The sequence below is a fragment of the Pyxicephalus adspersus genome, chromosome 10 (assembly GCF_032062135.1).
Source record: "Pyxicephalus adspersus chromosome 10, UCB_Pads_2.0, whole genome shotgun sequence".
NCBI classification, from domain to species: Eukaryota; Metazoa; Chordata; class Amphibia; order Anura; family Pyxicephalidae; genus Pyxicephalus; species Pyxicephalus adspersus.
The window spans coordinates 29,742,473-29,759,981 of record NC_092867.1 but is presented as its reverse complement, the minus strand read 5'-3'; the positions used below and the strand labels follow the sequence as shown (position 1 = coordinate 29,759,981).

General features: G+C 35.3%; 1 protein-coding gene across 4 annotated transcripts in view; it reads left to right on the top strand.

The window, feature by feature from the left end:
• Positions 1 to 15,860, top strand: part of HTR7 (5-hydroxytryptamine receptor 7) — a 61,669-nt gene extending 45,809 nt beyond the window's left edge. Inside the window, exons 2-4 of one of the 4 annotated variants that reach the window (XM_072424279.1) lie at positions 5,126 to 5,875; positions 9,115 to 9,183; positions 15,578 to 15,860. In XM_072424279.1, the coding sequence (XP_072280380.1) occupies positions 5,126 to 5,875; positions 9,115 to 9,154 (790 nt within the window). In that variant the 3' untranslated portion in view covers positions 9,155 to 9,183; positions 15,578 to 15,860. Of the gene's footprint in view, positions 1 to 5,125; positions 5,876 to 7,620; positions 9,188 to 15,577 lie in introns of those variants that run through there. The other 3 variants (XM_072424278.1, XM_072424280.1, XR_011922468.1) reach the window with 3 other exon arrangements.
• The last annotated feature ends 1,649 nt before the right edge of the window (positions 15,861 to 17,509 follow it).

Here is a 17,509-nt window from a genome sequence, read left to right as displayed (position 1 = left end):
GACATTTTGATTTGAGGACATATGGGAGCTGCCTCTTCTGAACTTGTGTTTGAGGGTACATTACCAGGTTGGCCATCTTTACCATAATTAAGTCATGTGTTTGTAGGTAAAAAAAGCTCTCTAAAAAGCAAAAGATGGATAATTCCAGCTCTGGAGCAAACATCTTCAAATACGAGTAATTGGTGGAAAAGCCCAAATGGCTAACATATGGCAAGGCATTAACAATAGCCACTTTAAGACACATTATGGTTCACACAGAAAGCAAAATGTAGTCATATGCATCTGCATTGTACACCTTATGTGGTCATTGTGCCACTGTTTCAGCCATTCCTCATTTTAACAATAACTTTTGAATATATTAGGGATTCTTAAGGCACATTTCTTGAATTAAAATGAGACATAAATCTTTCCTAAATCTATTTACATATTAAATCTGAAAAATATCTTTATAACAAATGTCCCAATTTACAATTGTGTACAATTTTAGTCCCAATATCTTTGTGTTTCGCAAATTCTGCTTCCTCAGGAATCACAGGACTGATATCAAAATGAATTGATTAATCTCATCTGTTAAATACATCATTCAAAGCATTAATTATCAGTTTGTTCTACTTTAATATAAAAGGGTTTGAAATGAAAATGGTTCACACAGGATACCAAGAGCGTTCACCTATAACCTTTGATTTTCATTATTGGAATGATTGAGGAGTTCAAAGCACTCTTCCAATATTGTTGGATGTGCATTTTGTCCACTTGTGTCACCAAATGTTCAGTCGTCACTTGCACTCCCCATTGGTAATCCCAAACATTTGGGGAGTGTAGTGTCCTCTAAAGATCTGGATCTCACAGATTTGACCATTTTTATAGATTTACATACACAAAAATGGTCACATAAGAGCTAGGTCACAAGAGCCTGCCACATAAGTCACATACGAGCCTACTTCATTTTTGGTTTATACCAATATTTTCTTCACTACACAATGGTGTAAAGTTCCACAATTTGTTGGAGTTAACTTATTACATTTTTTTACTGAGCTATGCAAACCTGAACTCACCCTAATTATGTGGTCTTGTGTGACGAACGTGTCTCATTTTGGAAAATTATCCTCATTTTGTTACATGTTACCCATAAACCTAGGCATTCTACAACTAAATACCATTTTGCTTTACAGAAACTTGAAATTTGGCTCATTTCAATAGAAATATGACTTTTTTGCTCTGCCCTGAATTGCTACCCGATTCATGTATATTCAGCTTACAGTAATATCTTCTACTTCTCCCTAGGCTCCAGCTGTCATCCCGCCAGGCATACACAAAAGAGACAATATGCATTGTAATGAACCTTTTATTCAGACATGACTTTGATGAATTAGTTGGTGTTATACTTGTCAAATGCACAAGCATGAGCAAATGTTCGCATGTTCACACACTTATTGTGTAGATCAGCCGGATCAATTACCTGGGAAAACTGACATAAAAATGCAGCCTAGGCAATCAAACATTTATACCTGGTACATTTTCTTCTCATGCATGTAATGCATATTTATTTTGTTCTCTGTGTTTTTATTTTGTTTTGTATCATCAATCCTAAAGCCAATAATGGCATCAAATCTAACTTAGGTACAATTTAAAAAAAGAAAGAAAAGAATATCTTTAGATACAAAGATAATAGTTTACTTGTTGTGTACGGTTATACATTCAAGTGTTCCTGTAGTGGAAAAGTACATTTCACACTTGGAAATTGCCTGCTTCTTATACCAAAACTCATTTCCTGATGTCCTGTATCCATATGTTAGCATGCTTTATACAGACAAAGATACAAAAATCATTCTTACAATATATTTTTTACTGTGTTTGGCTATTAGGTGGTAGTTCTGCTCGTAGGTGGTAGCGGTATGTTAGTTTTTGCGTGTATAATGTAAGGTTTTTTGTGAAATTACAAGGTTATGATATAATTTCCTGCCTTTTTCAGTAAAAATGGACCAGCCATGTGTCCAGAATGAAAGAATCCTATCTGTAGCAGCTTTCCAATTGTCTAGAGTCTAGTAAAGGGCAACATTGATAAATTCACTTTTGCTGATAACATGAACATTTTTACAGAAGGCAATATAATCTATCGTCATCCACATTTCAAGTTAATTGCAAAGCTTCTATATATAGCCTGGTAAAACAGGTCCTACAAAAGTACAAAATGCATTTTTAAAGCGGTCTGCTGCCTTTTTGAGTTCATTGAAAAGCCTTCCAAACATAATATCATCAAAATTGTTGATGGGGGACACTGTAGAATAATCATAAATAATTTAAATATTGTGATTGGAATGCATTAAAGCTGTACATGTTGTTTTTTGTGGTTATTGTTTCATTATTTATAATAATCAAATAAAATGCAGTGTGGTTTTCCTAATATTGAAACCAGACCCTTTTAAAGGTATAGAGCCTGGTTGGCTAAAAAAAAGAGATGGGGGAAGGGCAGTTGTGTTGTGCCCTTTATCAATAAAGGTTTCATATATGGGAACCGGGTTGGCCATGAAAACTGGGCGCAACAAGCATGCTGCCTCCCTCCCATTCATATTTCCCTTCCCATACTTGGCCCCCATACACTGCCAACAGTGGTGGACCCATGTCCATCAAATCTGAATAACTCTCTCCCCTTAATTTTATAAAGTATCAGACTAGTCTTCTCCAGACTAGTAGTAGTAGTAGTAGTGAGGATGTTGTGCTGCAAACTAATGCAAGGGTTCAACACGGGAATAGCACCAGAAGTCGGCAACAATGGGGGGCCTATGTTACCATAGCCCCCCCCCCCACTAGCACAACAACACCATGTTCAGGGGCTTTTTACCTAAAAAGTCAGGAGTCATATACTTTACACCAAATTTGATTGTTTTATGCTACATGGTGAAAATAAGCAGGATTTTCACCTAAATGCCATTACTCATGAACATACGATTTTCAAAATGAAACAAATCACCTATCCAAGGTCAACATGGCCAAACTCCAGCTACTGGCTGGTAGACCTTAGCATAGGGGGCAATCGCATGCTCAGATACACAGATGTGCTTGGGCCAAATGAGCTACTAAGGTGATTGTTAGGGAATACAGAGAAAGGAAGGGAAGACTTTCTAAAGACATTGTGACTTTGGCCCTTAATGGGTAAGATAACAATGTCTCTAAAGTAAGCTGAGTAAAAGTGCAGGGAGATGCAATAGTAAGTTGGAGCAAAATGGCAATGCTTTGTTAGTAATAAATCCTAATTAGATATACACATTTTATATGCATTACATACATTTGTAAGAGTTGGATAATGTATGGCATTTTATACAAGTTAAAATGTTTTTTAATATCAATGATAAATATGAAAACATGACCAAAACTAGGACAGTGCAGCAGGAGCAGCTGCTTAGGGTACTAGGGATAAATTATCCCTAGAAAATTTGTTGTCTGTGAGTCTGACAAGTGAATCTTATTCCTATTATATATATATATTAACCCAGCATACCATTCTCCTAGGTATTGAAGCATACATGGGGAATAAAGCAATTTGAAAATGGATGTTATGCTTTGAAAGCATTAATCACATATATTTATAGCAATACACGCATAACATTTATTTAAAACATAATTAAAGTCAACATTCTTGGCTAGACAAATTGTACTGACTACTGGCAGAATATCATCTGTTCCAAATTTGCTATGATTTTAATTGTCACCCAAATAAACTTCACACATTTTGCAGATGGTCAAAGCTGCTTCATCAGGAGGAGGAAGTGTAGAAAAAAGACATGTTACATAAAGTCCAGCAATGGCAAATCTGACCATGCACTTAACCCTTGGTAATTTATTTGTAGTCAGCAAAACGGGAAGATCTGGACTAACAACCTAATATGACAAACTATATGTAAAAAGAAAAATATAATAGGTCTGCAATAAGCAATAAAAAAAATCAGTATTACATATATAATACTTATTATGTTTTTCATTTTTACATATAGTCTGTCATATTAGGTTGTTAGTCCGGTTGGTTGGTCTGATGAAGCAGCTTAAGCTGCGTACACACGTCAGATTTTTCTCGCCCGATAATCGGCATCAGCCAGATATCGGACGAGAATCTGGCGTGTGTACAGTCGGCGTCGTTCATCGTCCGTGGATCCGTCTTGGCCGATCCACGAACGATGAACGACGACCGATCCTAATGCAAGGGAAGGGGGAGAGCGCGCAGCACGGTGTCGCTCTGTCGTTCTCCCCCTCCCCTCTCCATAGAGCAAAACGGTGCTATATGTACAGCATCGTTCATGCATAGAGTAGTCCTTTGTCGTTGGAAAGGATCGTGAAAGATCCTTTCCAACGACAAAAATTGCACGTGTGTACGCAGCTTTAGTCTGTGAAACGTGTTACCATCTGTTTGACATGGCTATAATGAATATGTAAAGAGTTCATGCATTTGATAAACACCTTATTGATGCTGTATAAAGTTTTATATAAATAAGATAATTGTACATGTTTGGATTTTATAATTAATTGCAAAGAATAAAAGGAAAGTTTTATGATACATTATATTGTTCACTACCTACTCTATCTGTAATATGGGAATTTATTTTCTTACAATACCTCCTTTCCACCACTAAAGCAGCACCATAAATCTTGATTCTTTTTGTAGTCTGGTCAATAAAGTAGAAAAAGGTGGTTGTATTTGATGGACATAGCTCATTCTGAGCCATTTTTCCCCCATATACAATACATATTTAATTAGTAATTATACACAGAAACAAATTGAATAACTCAGGTCGATGAGACACATTGATCACTTATATGAGCATATCTAAAAACATTGCAAAGATTACAGATTCCATATAGAAGCTGCAAAATGTAGCAATAATCTAATTATTGTGTTGTTGGTATCTGTAATAAAATCTATTTTGTTTAATAAAGTATAACAAGCTGAATGTTCTTCTCATAGAAAATGATTAAAATGATCCTGTTGTTTTTGTACATGCTAAAGAAATAAGCAGAATTATTCAGGGCTAAAAAAATACCAAAACATTAAATATCAAATAAGTTGCTATGGGCAGCAGTTTTTTTTAGACATTGAATTTTTACTCAAATTACATTTTCTGTTTGTTTTCAGATATCTGGGAATTACCCGACCTCTAACCTATCCCGTAAGGCAGAATGGGAAATGCATGGCCAAAATGATCCTGTGTGTTTGGCTCCTATCTGCATCAATCACATTGCCTCCTCTGTTCGGTTGGGCACAGAATGTCAACGATGACAACGTCTGTTTAATTAGTCAAGATTTTGGCTACACCATTTATTCTACAGCTGTTGCCTTTTACATTCCCATGTCGGTAATGCTATTTATGTACTATAGAATATTCAAAGCCGCTAAAAGGAGCGCAGCCAAACACAAGTTTACAGGGTTCCCCCGATCAGAGGAAAGTGAGGGGATGATCACTGCAAATGGAGTTGTCAAAATGTATAAAGAATCTGAAGAATGTGCCAATCTATCAAGACTCCTGAAAAATGACAGAAAAAACATTTCTATTTTTAAAAGGGAACAAAAAGCGGCTACCACCCTCGGAATTATCGTTGGGGCTTTCACTGTTTGCTGGCTACCTTTTTTTATATTGTCAACGGCCAGACCTTTTATCTGTGGGACGGAATGCAGCTGTATTCCATTATGGATGGAGAGAACATTTTTATGGTTGGGATATGCAAACTCTCTTATAAACCCTTTCATTTATGCCTTTTTTAACAGAGACCTAAGGACAACATATCGCAATCTGTTACAATGCAGGTACAGAAATATCAACAGGAAGCTGTCAGCTGCAGGGATGCATGAGGCTTTGAAGCTTGCAGAAAGGCCTGACCATACCCTGTAAGAATACATTTGATATCACACCTTGTTTCACATTATAGACAATACTATATTTTCCTTTTATGCTATAGGTAAAACAAAGTTTTTTGCGTTTCAACAAATAGGATGCTTTTGTGTACATATGGATACTTTATTCAGAAGTAGGTGACAACGTAACTTTTGACCTCATCTTTATTATTGAAATTAATATTGGTTTAGTTAACAAGATACATGCCTCTGAAAAAAGTCATTATACAAAAAAGCTGCAATCCAGTTTGTTTAAAACAAGAACGTCTTGATTTCTATTTCTATCGCGTTTCTCCGAAAACAAAAGTTCACCTAACTTAAAGCGTACTTAAACTAAACAATTTCACTTTACATGAATGGGTAGACAACCCTTTTATGTAAAGTAAACATTCTGTTGTTTCTGTTGTTCAAAACCCATTTTTTTAAAAAAAAAAAGGGTGCAGCACCACCCCCTAGGCGATCGAGAATGAATGGGGGCACAGGCACTTGGGTGCTCCTTCTGCATAAACCCGAGCATCTCGGACATGTGCAAAGGAGCCTTTTTGTACAAACACAAAAATTTGCCGATCTCACGAATGTGTAGTGAGATTGGCAAATTTTTTTTTTATCCTATGTCACCCGATCTTGTGCCTGGGTCGGGTGACGAAGGATTAAGAACCAGGAAGAAGAGGAGAAGATGGCGGAGCCCAGGGCACTGGCTCAAGGACGGATGTCAGGACAGGGCAGGACCTGATGCAAGACACCTTTGAATGGATCGGACTGCCCTGTGGGATTAAAGGTAAGTGTATATTTTTTTTTTGCCAGTTTTCAGTTCATCTTTAAGCTGGAATATGTGTAAACAAGATAGAATATGAACAATAATAAGTATGTAAAGCACGTGTAGTAGGGCACTGAGCAGCAGTCCCCTCAGAACTTGGTGAATCCTCACAGAGGGTCCACCTGCTCTAACGGGTTTCACCCCAAACAGGCTGACTTTTTTACACATATCACTTTTACAAATTAAACATAACGGAGCAAAGCAGCTTACACCTTAATCTACAGATACTCTCCAAATATCCCCAAACACTAAAGTTTTAACAGTGTTACAAATGTATGCAGACATTCTATAGGAAATATTTTAAATGCAACAAATACAAGGAACATGGTGTACAAAAGACTCTCATTGATATGTTAATAAAGCACCCCAATGTATATTGAAATCAGTTTTATTGTGAAAATTATGTAAACCAATATATATAAAAATAAATATGAGATTATGGATAAAAGTCTCATATGGACGAGAAAGAAAAAGTAGTTTATATAATAATGTGGCAATGTAAAGATGTTTTTATTCCCTTTTCAATCCCTATTTTTACTGCAGTTACCAAACTGAATTTATTTCTTTGCTGCTGAAAGCTTAAAAAACTCCAACTGCAGAAGCTCAAATTACACACAAAGCTGAGTAAGCACCACAATGTTCCCTTTTTCTAAACATAAATGGCCTTTCGGTATTTTTATTTGTGTTAGGATAAAGAGAAGTATGCAGCAAATGTTTGGATCAAACCCATCAAAGGTAAATGAGCATAGGAAGAATGCACCTCCTTAATTTAGCATGGTCTATATCAGTGGTCACCAACCTTCTGGAGCTCACAGACCACTAATCTTATGGACTCTAGACCACGCATGCATGGGGAGCCATGTGTCACTGAAAGGAGAAGATGCTTCCTCCAGAGTGACGTCATGATGCCAGAACCCGCACACTCTCCCATCGCAGGTCTGAGCCTGCGATGGAGAGTGGACGGTTGTGTCCAGAGACACAACCCACCCACCACTCTGAGCCTGATATCCGTAGGGGGGACATGGTCAGTGGCTATGGCCAGTGTGCCCCCTAGCGGGATCAAGAGAAGGACCGTCCAGAGCCAAGGACCACCAGTTGGTGACCGCTGATCTAGATGGCCTCTCTGTATATTTTTTGTTAGATTGGGACATTAAAAAGTAAGCACCTAGTATTAGGCTTTCTCTTTACAAAATAATAGTAACATAGTAGGAGCTCAAATTATTCACACAGTTTAGTGATCAGAGGAAGAGTACATCCATCCTCTTTGTACTGTATATAATCTTATATTGATTTTCATTTGAATTGAGACAACCAGAAGTAAGCAGCTGATGTTTGGCATTCTCTTCAGAACAAAATGAAGTCAAGTTACCCAGACCTGGTTGGATTTTTAGTTGGATTTAGAATAGGCATCTAATGGTGGGATTCTTTAACAGAGAACAATGGACACCCTGCAAAGTCATTTAATAGATACACTTTTAATAAAATTTTTATCATGTGATAAAAAGCGATTGTATGCAAATAACAGCAAAATAGAAAAATAACATGGAAAAAATCCTTAAAATTTTCCCACAGTTAACACACTGTTCAACATTTGTTTCCACTGGCTTGCCACTGAACACGTAATTTTAATGTCTTCTCCACTATACAAGTCACTTGTTTTTTTTTTTTTGTAACCTAGAACAATAAAAGGTGAAATATGAATGATTAATAAGGTCAAGCTTTTTTTATAGCAGTGTACCTGTGCATGCAAACCCACCTACTAAACCCAAGAACGAATAGGTAGTGATAGAAGTAGTAATAGGTAGGTCAGTTAGTGCACTCTGCAAGAAATGCAGTGTCCTTGTGTTTTACTGTGAGCAGCCAAGTGTAAGCCCAGATGACAACAATGGCTATGAATCAGCATAGCCACCCAGGGACAAGAAATATGTTACACCTGGAAAAAAAACTGTAGGATGACATATATTACATCTGTGTTTTGGGGTTTAGATTGGCTTTAACGTTTCAAAAAGAGAGAACATTCCATCAGCTAAGCATTTACTGTATATATGAATGCATTGTGCTTAGATATGAATAGGTTGTTGTACGATACTAAAAGCTCTGCTACAAGCTATACATTACACATTTTATTTCATCTGTGCTGCTCAAAACAAATTCTTCAGTTACATTTGATTGTTTTAGTTGTACATAGCACATAATGATCACAGCCATTTTTCAAGCTAAAAGGCCAGCACAACTTGCAGAGAATGACAGCGTCATTTGGTAAATGGTTAACTCGTTCTGAATAATGCATTTGACCTGACATAGTTAAGCAAGTGAGACAGACAGCTACCTGATCTGTTCACATTTGTGAATGTCACAGCATTTTGTAAGATTTCACCCATGATCACAGCACTTACATCTCCTTCTAATCTTTAAGACATACTGAGTGTCGGATGAATGCAAGAAGAAAGAAGTAGCTGTGTGTGTTTCCTGCTTTCCATACTCAGTAGGTATTCTGCTTAATATGTTTTTGGTGTTGCAATGTTACATTGGAAACCTGTATTCCTATGCACTTTTGTATGCTAATCCTTGCACTTATACACAGCCAGGTCAAATCTCAGCCAGTGAGTTTAAGGAATTTGAAGGAATGGAAGAGTTTTTCCTAACAACTGTATACTTAATTTTGATTATTCTTACCAACACCTAGTAGAGGTGTAAAGTAGTGTAATGTACAGTGACCAACAGTATTCAATATGTTCTTATCTTTCAAAGAGCCTTGGTAAATACTAGTGTGGCCGATAAGCTCTAAATAGAATCAGTTCTCAGATATTATTATTTAGACTTTGAGTTGGAACTTTTCGAAGCTCAAATGTGAATTTCAGATACCCCACAAGCGGGCAAAAATGCTTGCACTTGTGAGCATCCAATGACAAGATGCTGCATTGGCATGCCAACCACTGTCTATTACAGGGCCGTGGTTAACGTTTGGAATGACGTCAGTGCAGCTTTGAAAGGCTAAACTGTGCGGTGAACAGCTGTCAACGTCCACTGGCTGGATTAGTTGAGCTGTTAAATATAGAGCTCCAAATCTAAACTATTTAATCAATTTATACAAAAATATAAATTCCACTTGATTTCTGAACTGATCCCTCTTCATTTGATCAGACTTTATTTTTTTCTGCTTACTTCTTCTCTAGTAAATATCTTTAGGTAACATACCGGTGTAAGAAATTGGGATACTTTGAACCTAAGGCATCTGAAGCATGCAATGCCAAGTGCTAAATCACAGGATTGACCCTCCTCATCTTCCCTGCTGCTCAGCATGCAAAAGAGCAGAAAGGCCATATATAATAAGATAAGGTTGCCTCGTCTGCACAGTTTTGCATTTTGTTTACACTTAAGATACATATATATATATATATATATATATATATATATATATTTATTTATTATAATCATTATTATTATTAAACAGTATTTATATTGCATAAACATATTACGCAGTGCTGTAAATTAAATAGGGGTTGCAAATGATAGACAGATACAGACAGTGACACAGAATATATATATATATATATATATATATATATATATATATATATTATATTAAAGCACACTTGAATTGCATATACAGTAATATGCTATTTTGTGCCCATGTATACTCTCAGTAATAAAGCTCTCTCTGTTCTACAAGTACTAGATATCTTTTCAGTATAAGAAAATAAATAGGCAACACTTATTTAGTTATTTCATTTGGGATCCACATTTTTCATTGTCTTTACATCACTGTCAGTGAGACATTCTTCTGTGTCTTTGTCAATCAGTCACTCAATCATTTATGTAAAGTTCAAAAAAGCTTTCGGATGGCTATCCAAGCAAATCTTTTTTCAATGAAAGTCAGCCTAGACAAAGTAGAAAGCATTGTAATTAGACTACTTCTATGTGTATCCCTTTTGTCCAGAGGTAATAACTAACATCATAAAATGAACTTGGAATAAAACAGCTCCCATTAATCAAAGGATCACATGATGACAACAAATAAAGCAATATACAAAATACATATGTTACATTATATCCAGAAAAAAATTTCATAATAAAAAGAATTAAAATGTAATCGGGTTTGTAAACAATCTCATTTATCCAGTTCATTGTATATCTAGTAGTTGTTAGACATATTCCTGCACTTGTTTTCGAAATGTTGAAGACATTTCACTACTCTCCAAGCTACTTCATAAGCTCAGTAAATTAATTTTCCACTGGGTTGCTCATCTAAAAAAATGTCCTAACATTGTGCCATGAAAGGAAACCACAAGAACTGATAAAGTGGAGAGCTGCAAAACATATTTTACAATCCAAGAGCAAGCCTAGTTGAATGTGACTAAGTACTACCAGCTGTAATTGGGTAGATAATTAAATTAAAAACAATACACTTAGGATAAAAAAATCAACATTGAATCTGCACAAAATTAGTGTAATAAGTGTCTTGTTTATTAACGAGAATCAATGTTTTTGACTAGCATTAATACCACACTAATGACAAGGAGCTATGAACAGAGAGAAAGATGTAAAAAAAATTAGATGGCAGCCCAATAATTTGACTTTTCCATAAATACCAAAGTTATATATATATATATATATATATATATATATATATATATATATTCAATACGGGTGCATCTATGTATGAATAACATATTGATTATATAGGTATTATGTTAACCTTATTCTAATTTCATTCTGAAAGTAATAGATAAATCATTCAATTTTTGTTTTGCATACTATCTCACATAAAAACAATGACATTCACTAAGTGAATCAATTATAGAATATTCATACTTGACATGAAAGATGAGCAGATAAAAAAACATTACTTTCAAATAATAATTTCAACCAGCCTAAATATAGGTCTAAAAAGAAGGCAGAAATACAGTTCCCATGGCAGCACTATGAAGTTGAAGTTAGAAAGGACCCTTGCACAAAGGGTGAGCAAAAGTTCCACCAACCTTAAAATTATTTTCCTTTGTTTTAGTTTAAATGAAACACACTGAGTAACTTTAAAACTACATAGCCTTTAACCCTATTGAATGATAAAAACAAGATTATAATAAGAACATTTTAAATGTTAAAAAGAAAACATTCCATGGCTACGGAAAATCGTAAATAGTTATTTATACATTTACAACCCATTTTCCTACACCATGGAAACCAGTCATACCAATGAGAGGACACAAATGGAGATCAATAAGGGTGTAGTTTAGGCAAACTACCTCAACCTTATGAGATTTCCTTTCATGGTATGATGGAAAGGACTTTTGTAGAACTATCCAGTAATAAATGAATCTAGTAGACTTTAGTCTTGGAACAATCAATGTATCTACAAAATAATGTCTAATAGATGATTCAAAACGAATGATATTTTATTACTAATCTCCACCCACATAAATAAAGGACTGGCCAAAGGATCTCTATTTCAGCTCTCCCAGTCCGGAGATCCACACTGCACTATCACACAATACTGTCTTGTAGAGGAGGAGGACTGATTTTTCTTTTTTATGGTTTAGTAATACTTTTAGGCCTTCACTCCCCCCTGGTACACAACAGCACAGTGAAAGGAAAATCAGTTAAAATACCCTTCAATTCCATTGTGTCCTGAAAAGTCCTGCTATGTGTGTGTGTACAAAAAATGTCCCTGAACCTCAAGCATTATGATCTGGGGTTACTTCAGTTGTTCAGGTCAACATTACGTTCCCAAAAAAATAAAGTCAGCTGACTACCTGATTATACTCAAAGATCAGGTTTTTCCATCACTGGATTCCATCGTCCTTGATGGCACAGGCATTTTCCAAGATACAATGCCAGGATTCATTAGGCTCAGACATTAAAGGAGTGATTCATGGAGACTGAGGCATCATTTTCACACATAGATTGGCCACTACAGAGTCCAGATCTTAACCACTGTAAAGTCTGGGGATTAGCTCAGACTGGAGCCAGCACGCTTTTCACCAAAAGGGTATAACAAACACAAGTCTTTATTGGAATACCTAAAAAACAGCTTCTTTTTGGCAACTCAGGAAGGTATAAACAATAGAGAAAAAGGATTACTTCAGCCTACTGGTGTAAATGTCCATAGTCCATCAGAACGTCCCCACAATAAGGATGAGTCCAATACAAGTCTCTTGTGAGGGTCCAATCCCCAGCCTGGGGTTTCAACAGTCCATAAATCAATGAAGTCAAGTCAGCATCAACAGCAACACCACTTCTGAGCTTGATTCCCCACAACTAGGAAAAAAACACAGCAACATAGTTGCCTAACATAAAAATAAACCCAAACTCCTTTCCCGACACACCAGTCTAAAAGGGCCAGCGCCCATGTATAGGGGAAATGTACCTTCCATCAAGGATCCAACCCTGCGATCCTGTACACCACTTTGGGAATTGTTGTGACGTTGTTGAAAAGCTTGTACACAGTGGTTCAACTCTCCAATAATCAATACAAGATCAAGGTGAAAAATTAATGCCACTCTGGATGGAAATAAATATTGTGATATGACATAAGCTTAAAAATGAGTATGTGACTTTTTTTTATATACAGAGCAGTTTACATTGTATTTTAATTAAGTTTGTGTCTTTGCAGTAGACATACTAACAGCACATTTTTTATCAATACCAGTTGCGGTCAATAGAAAATATGATACCTCTTGACACTTCTGACACTTTCTCATGCATTTCTAGATGTACATATAGTTTTCAGTTAAAGCAGAACTAAAGTGAAAATAAAAAAGCACACTTACCTTTATTCCTGCAGATCACCCGATGGCGCTGGACCTTCCCTTGATCCATGCCGTCCTAGAAATCCTCTACACCAGCACCGGGCGCCGCCATCTTTGCTCCCTGGTCTTCTTGCTCACTTAGGTTTGTGAAACATTCCCTGGTGGAGAATCTTTCAGGTTCATGCATTTCAATGGCAGTAAATTATTCACCACCAGGGATTATTTCACTGAATGTCAGACTCACTCCATTATAAATAGACTCCAATGTGTTGCATTATTGCATGGTCTTAATACAACATGTTACCATGTACTTAATTAAGACAGCCTTTTTAATTTAAATGAGCTTCCCCTTAACACATGAAAAGTCAGGCTTTTTTGATTATTGTGAAAATGATTTGAAAATGATTGGTAGTGCACTGAAGGTAATGCATTGTTGTTACCACAATTAGTGTGAATATAGCCTTAAAGATATATATATATATTTGGCAGGGTTAAAAAAATATTTGATGAATCATTTCATTGAATGTCACAGTGTTTAGTTATTATGTTTTATCAGTTTTAGTACACCACTAAGAAGATAAGGAAGACTGCACTTGATTGTTGACTCATCAAACTTGTTACATTTTTAAATGTTGCCATGTTGTCAATTGTCTGTATTTTCAGTATTATGAAATGTATTTCATGTCGTGATATATAAGGGGTGACAACAATCATGTGCCATGTGTACTGTGCTTTATATAAATGTATCGTTCTTCTCTACCTATCAATGTATTAAAAAAAAGGTTTTTATTTTCTACAGTACCAGTAGAAGAAGTATTAAAAATCAGGTCTGTGGTTAAAAATCAGTGTTTTATTTCACTTGTTTTGGGTGGATCTTATATTATAAAAGGAAGCTTACGATGCTGATGTTCAATGTTAGATTTACATGATGTAACCTTTTAGCCTTTCATGATATATTATTGTTTTGTTTAAAAAAAACAAATATAAAATAAATGTGAGAATAAGCTAAAATAATGGGTAGATGCCTCCATTTAGCTTAGTGCAGTAATTTTCAAACAGGTTTCCTTTAGGGGTTCTTTGAGCTGTGGTTAACTTCCATTTTAATGATACCTGCCTAGTTCCAAGGCCAATGCCACCGGGCACAGCCAGCTGAAGGAGGCCATTGATAGTTTTAGCTGTCTGTAAGGGTGACATTCTAATCATCCAAGGGAGGCTTGGATTCCAATGACAATCCTCAATGACTTGGTAATAGCAAAGGTTTTCTGGAGACATAGGAAAAGTAAAAAGCATAATAAAGTCTGTCTTAGTGAATGAGGTAAAGAGCTGCTGAATTTAGCCATCTAAATCAACTCCAATATAATTCTAAGGTCAGGGAAATAGATTGTACTAGGCCTGCTTCTTAACCTTCAAGTGGAACTAAACCATTGGTTTCATTGCTTGGTGCTGCCATCCTCCTTTTTTGTTTTTCTTCCTCTTGACAAACTATGGCTATCTTGCTATCTTGTGCAGGGATGACGTAAACCATTCATCATTCGAAAATCAGAAAACATTCATCCTGGCACTAGCAAGAGAAGCTGGAAGTTTTTACATTTTTGACGTAGCTCAGTTTTTTGTTTTTTTTTTTACATTTCCCCAGCGCTATCAGGCGGTTAAGACGGGTAATTGCAGAAGGGACATTGCCTGTCTCTCTCTGCAATAACCACCTGATTGATTCTGTATTTTGTAAAGTTCCACTTTCAATGGTGAAGACATAGTCAAAACTTTTACAGTAACTGTTACTTTAACCAGGTATGTTAGGAGATATAATTAGCAACTAACTAGCCCAAGTAGTTGTTCTGCATTTAAATGTGGAGTAGTAAAAAAAGTCAAATAAAAAAAATTCATATAATGAATATTACAACATATAAGCCACATACTGTTATCACAATGCAAATTTTTCAAAATAGTGGATCTTTTAAGTAAAATTGTTTTTTTTTTTATTGTATATTAATTTTATCTTTATTATCTTAGCACATTTAAGCACCAATCAGACAATTAGCAAAGATAGTTTTATTTACATACTAAATATCAATATGCACTTGAGTTCGCTGAGATGTCATTCTTCTTTTTTTATTTATTTGTGTTTTTCAGGAAAAACTGTTCACGCGAAGATCTCTTACAAGAGCAGTTTATCAGCAGGCTACGCTCCTAATCTTGGCTTATACTTCATGCCCTTTCTTTCATGGCTATGTAATCTTTTTAATCTTTGAATTATATTTTCCACTGTTTAATGGTACTCTGGGGTACAGCACATTCTTCTTACAAATCCCAGAAAATGAAACTCTGGTGTGTTTAACATTATAAGTTAATAATTTGTTTTTTTTCATGTGGATCTCTAATCATAATGTCTATGTACCAAATAAAGATTTTAGATAGAAACAATATTTCTAGTGTAATGTTTCTTTAAAATGTGTGAATTTACACAAATCAGAAAAAAACTGAATCAGTTTTTATTTTTAAGGGTACCCCCACATCCTTTTTCAACAAACACAAATTATTTCCACCTTTTTTTAAAAAAAGGAAAACTCCAAAAAGCATTCAAAATACCAGTAAAGAAATATGAGGACAACTGTTGCTCCCGATTGCCCGGCAGACATGCTTATCCTTTAGTTTAATATGTTGAGTCTCTGAAAAGGTACAAACTACTACAAAGTACTGAGGTTACCAGAGTTTGGTAACTAGCATTTCCAATACCAGGGATCAGCAATGGTAGTCTGATTGTCTTATTTTTTTCAAGAATCTACTACATCAATAACACAATAATATATGAATATCAGTGTGTGTTAGGATATGTGCTCATGGATAACTATGTGACACATGAATTTAATACATTGGGCTTGATTTAATAAAGCTATCCGAAACTGGAGAATATAGACTATCATGGGTGATCCAGATACTTGTAATGGTCCAAGATTGAAAACATTTGCCAACCAATAGCAAATGATTTTGTTTGCAAGTTTGTTCATATCCCCTTGCAGTTTATTAAAACACACATTTTTTGCCTTCAATTGCTTTTCAATTTTGACAAAATAGAAATAAAGGTTTTATTGCCCTTTTAGTGTGCCATGTAAATGGCTACCCTAGGCTACCCTAGGAGTATGATGATATTGTACTTTGGAATTTCCATCTAATTGCCACACTTACAGGCTCCTTGTACAGTATTTCTGAATCTAATTTGATCTTTGAATATCTGTAGCACCCCTCAATAATTATTTCCCATATATACTTGAATATGAACTAATACAAATATAATCCTGGTTACTTGTTCTTACATGAGAATACAGGTAACCTGCTTTGACTCGAATATAAATCTACACACATTGAGGCCATCACTGCTAACATTAAATAAAGCAATCAATAAAAATTCCCCCAAAAAATACTGTAAATAAATATGTCCTTTTTAAAACATATATTTGGAAGGAAAAACATGAAAACTAATTAAACTAAATTTAAAATTAACTATTTTAAGGGTCACTTACTTTATTGGCCCATACTTTATTATAAGTCACTTACTTTATGAGTTTTCGCACATGATTGTTGGTCACCAGTTTGGCAATATGATGTAAACTACCAGTAAAGAATAATACTTTAAATAATACATCTAAGAAACAATACATATTACAAACGGTAAAAAAAAACTAACAAAGATCACGCTCTGTGGCTATCTTTTTCAAAGATCACCCACCTGAAATATTTCATCATTTTAGTCCCTTAAAAACAGGTTTAGTTCATCACAAAAGGCTGAATAACGTGCTTAAATTAAACTGAAATGAGTTCCTTCAATATTTTTATTAAACTTTCTTTCATTATTTGTTGAAAAGGTCATTTTTTATCGCTTGCATGATGAAGGCAGCTTTATTGAAACATTTAGAAATTTAGTGCCTCATGATGCCAATTCACTGATTGAAAAAGTCATTTGAATGCAAAGCTAATTTTATGATAATAGAAAAAGAGCTTTTGTCTGAAAGTATTTCTTTATCTACTGAGCAGGTTAACAAATGGAAAGGTATGGTAATAGTGAAT